The following is a 4,088-nucleotide window of genomic DNA, read 5'->3' on the forward strand; positions in this document are numbered from 1 at the left end:
CATCATAGACATAGGATTTACAATACAGTAAAATCACATCTCACATCAGATGACAAAACGGTGGACAATCACACAATACTGGGAATCATGTCCTAGCCAAGTTGACATCTATTTTGGGGGCACACAATTCAATCCATGAAACATGGTAAGCACTGAATAATATCACCACTATTTATTTTTTTCTATAATAAATAGTAATATCAACTTCACATCCATTCTTATGTCAACACTCTTTTCCTTGTTTTTGACACACTATCAATCTTTGATGATATCCTTTGATTTCTTATTTTTTTAATGTAGAACAATTATCATGGTATACCATGGCAGAAACTCATCAACTTCCTTCAAAACTCAGATCTCAGTGGTATATACATTCTTTCTGCTTTGGTCTTTAATGCCATCAAGGGAGTGATAAAAGGCCATTTGAAAGTGAATGCAAAATACACCAAGACAACTTGCCTGGACATGCAAAGACAGGTTGGTCTAAACAACATGCAAAATTTCCATTCTATAGGTTGATCCTCCAGAACAAAAGCCTCAAGTGTCATGGACCACTTCAGGTTATACAAGAGTATGTAACACATAGTGTTTTGAGAATGAATGAGTTTTATTTTGAGTCATAGGAACTTTTGAGTTCTCCTCATTAGAAAACACACTTCCTTTCTGGATGTGGAACTCAATTTGAGTGATATACTTAATGTTGGTCATTCAGTTACTTTCCAGAAACACTATATCTGTATTTATGAATTGGTGCCAGTAGTCAATGTACCCTCTAAAGGGAAACCAGCCTACATCAGTGGTCAATACATTATTTTTGTACTTTCCATTAATACTTGCCTCACATTAATTGCAGTGAATGGTTTCTCTGATATGACAGAGATAAGATAGGAGAGCAGACATGAGTAGCTAAAAGAAGAAATGGAAGGTGAAATGGGGAAAGGCCTGTATAGAGATAGACAGGCCTTCTCTCATATACTGATCACTTGTTACAATATGCCTAACTATGGGGAAAAATTAAACCAGTTTGAGCCTTAGCGACCTAATATGTAAAATAAGTATATTAGTAATTGTTGTGGAACCTCTGTAGAGTCCAAATGTTTAAAGTGCCAAGGAAGAAAGTCCTGGTGATACACTTCCAAAAAGTTAGCATTGAATGCTTTGTGGAGCATAGCTCTGCTCTGACACACATGGGATTGCCATAAGTCAAAGCCAACTCAATGGCAACCAATACTTAATACCTGGTAGTATATGTTTTCCAGAAGAGTACAGAAAATTGCATATAAGGCATGGAATGTGCTTTCTTGTTGTGGTTGTTGTTAGCTTTCATTGAGCAGATTTTCAACTCTTACCGATCTCACATGACAAAACAGAACTACACCACAGGGTTTTCTAGGCTGTAACCTTTACAGAAGCATATTGCCATGTATTTCTCCCAGAGAGCCACTTGGTGGGATTGAACTGCCAACCTTTCAGTTAACAGCAGAGTGCTTAACCATTGTACCAACAGGGCTCAGAACACTCAAGATTCCAAGTTATCAAAACCGTTCTTGGATGTTCAGGCTGGTCAGTACTGATTCACCCTTATAGCACAGAAACTAAAAATGATATAATTTAATTTGATGTTTATTTTCGTGACTCATAATACAGGAATCCCAGAGTCTGTAACTTCAAACATAGAACAGGGACAGGGAGTGAGAACTGGAAATACCTGAATCATAAGACTTGCATTTGTTTCACACTGTATAAATAAACAACTACCTAAAATTTCTCCTTGTTTCTCTATAAAATTCCCAGAGGAAAATGGCAGCAGGAAATCACTCCACAGTGACTGAGTTCATCCTCGCTGGGCTAACAGAAAAACCAGAGCTCCATCTGGTCCTCTTTCTTTTCTTCCTAGGAACTTATGTGGTCACAGTGGTGGGGAACCTGGGCATGGTTACATTGATTGTGCTCAGTTCTCACCTGCATGTCCCCATGTACTATTTCCTCAGCAATTTGTCCTTCGTTGATCTCTGCCAGTCCACTGTCATTACCCCCAAAATGCTGGTGAACTTTTTGACAGAGGAGAACACTATCTCCTACCCTGAATGCATGACTCAGCTCTATCACTTTATTGTTTTTGCTATTGCAGAGTGTCATATGTTGTCTGTGATGGCATATGATTGCTATGTTTCCATCTGTAACCCATTGCTTTACAATGTCACCATGTCTTATCAGGTCTGCTCCTGGTTGGTAGTTGAGGTATGTATGATGGGCTTGACTGTTGCAACAGCTCACACAGGTTGCATGCTAAGAGTGATTCTCTGCAAGGCTACAATAATCAACCATTATTTCTGTGACATTTTATCACTTCTGGAGCTCTCCTGCTCCAATACCTACATCAATGAAGTGGTACTTTTGTGCTTCAGTGTATTTAATATTCTTGCACCAACCTTGACCATCATTGGCTCTTATGTCTCCATCATTGCCAGCATACTGCGAATCCACTCCACTGAGGGTAGGTCCAAAGCCTTCAGCACATGCAGCTGCCACATCTCGGCTGTTACACTCTTTTATGGTTCTCTAGCATTCATGTACCTACTGCCATCAAATGTCAGCTCCATGGACCAAATCAAAGTGTCTTCTCTGTTTTACACCATTATTGTGCCAATGCTGAACCCCCTGATCTACAGCCTGAGGAATAAGGACGTCAAAGTTGCTTTCAATAAAATCATTGAGAAAAGACCATTTTGCATTAGCAAAGATTTATAATTCTTGGAGACGATTCGGTAAGGAAGGAGTCCAGAGACAGCAACATATATACACAAGTAGTGAGATTACTGCCAACAATTTATTTAGAGGAAAGCTCCCAAGGTTAAGACTGGATTCATAGTGTCACATGGAGGAAAGCCACATGAAAAAAAAAAAAGGAGTGTCAATTCTAGGAAGTCCCAGAGGTCACCCATAGTAAGCCATAGTACCTCTAATCATTTTTTAAAAAATCTTCAAAGGACTTTATGTGGTGCGGCTATGATTTATACGCATGGGATTTGGCACTTTGTTAGATAAGACTTACCTATCATGAGTCATAGAATGATCTGTTTGGTCTGTATCCTTTGATCTTCTTAATACTTAGTGTATTGACCCTTGTTTATTAATAAGTGTGCAAATAAGCTAGAAAAAAACTAGTATCTAAAATAAATAATTTTTAACCATTTGAAATCTACAAGATCAATGTGTACTAGTTACTAAGTCCAGAAAGCTGTACTAAGGAATATGGGGGGATATGATGGATGATAAGACATAATTCCTGCCCACAAGATGATAACTGTATGGTGGAAGATAACCCTGAGCAACCCTTGGCGGGACCAGCTTCCTCCAGCTCCTCCTGCCAGTTGCTGAGTTCCCACATCTTCTCTTGCTGGTGGTAGCAGAACCTGGATGTATTTCTCCATCCCTCCCTAGAATGGTTCTTCAGTCTTAAAAACCAGATAGTTCACTTTACTTTTAGAACCACTTCTAGATGAGAACTCCTGGTGTGTTCATTTTAGTGCTTCTGAGATTCAAAGCCTCCAGAACAGTCACATTAAGGAGAAACAAGCACGGACATCTCCATATAACTTCATGCTCTTTACTGCTCATCTCTGTAAAGCTATGCCCAGAGGCAGAGCACGGGGCTACTGTTTTTTTTTTTTTTTTTGACTAAGCGTGAGCGTTTAACGGTGGTTAAAGTGGATTTTTAAAATCATCTGAAAGGCTTAGCATGCATGAAACTGTGCTTGCTTTGTTATTAGCTTGTCATCGAATTAAAAAAAATTGTCATCGAGTCGATTTCTACCTATAGTGACCCTATAGGACAGAGAAGAACTGCCGATAGGGTTTCCAAGGAGTGCCTGGTGGATTCAAACTGCTGAACTTTTGATTAGCAGCAGTAGCTCTTAACTACCACGCCACCAGTGTTTCTAAACATGTAACGTTGATATCCCAATGTGATGTCACTTTTTACCTAACCATGTAAAAGCACAAGTTTTAATGACAGAGGTGAGGATATTTCCCTTTTTGGAAACTAGAAGGAATATCTGTCCTCATTTTCTTTGTACTAATCAGTC

General features: G+C 39.1%; 1 protein-coding gene across 1 annotated transcript; it reads left to right on the forward strand.

Moving 5' to 3' along the window:
* Positions 1-1,800: 1,800 nt before the first annotated feature.
* Positions 1,801-2,751, forward strand: LOC135227705 (putative olfactory receptor 8G3). Its single transcript, XM_064268321.1, has one exon. The coding sequence runs from the start codon at positions 1,801-1,803 to the stop codon at positions 2,749-2,751; it is 951 nt and encodes a 316-aa protein (XP_064124391.1).
* The last annotated feature ends 1,337 nt before the right edge of the window (positions 2,752-4,088 follow it).

Source organism: Loxodonta africana, chromosome 15 (assembly GCF_030014295.1).
Source record: "Loxodonta africana isolate mLoxAfr1 chromosome 15, mLoxAfr1.hap2, whole genome shotgun sequence".
NCBI classification, from domain to species: Eukaryota; Metazoa; Chordata; class Mammalia; order Proboscidea; family Elephantidae; genus Loxodonta; species Loxodonta africana.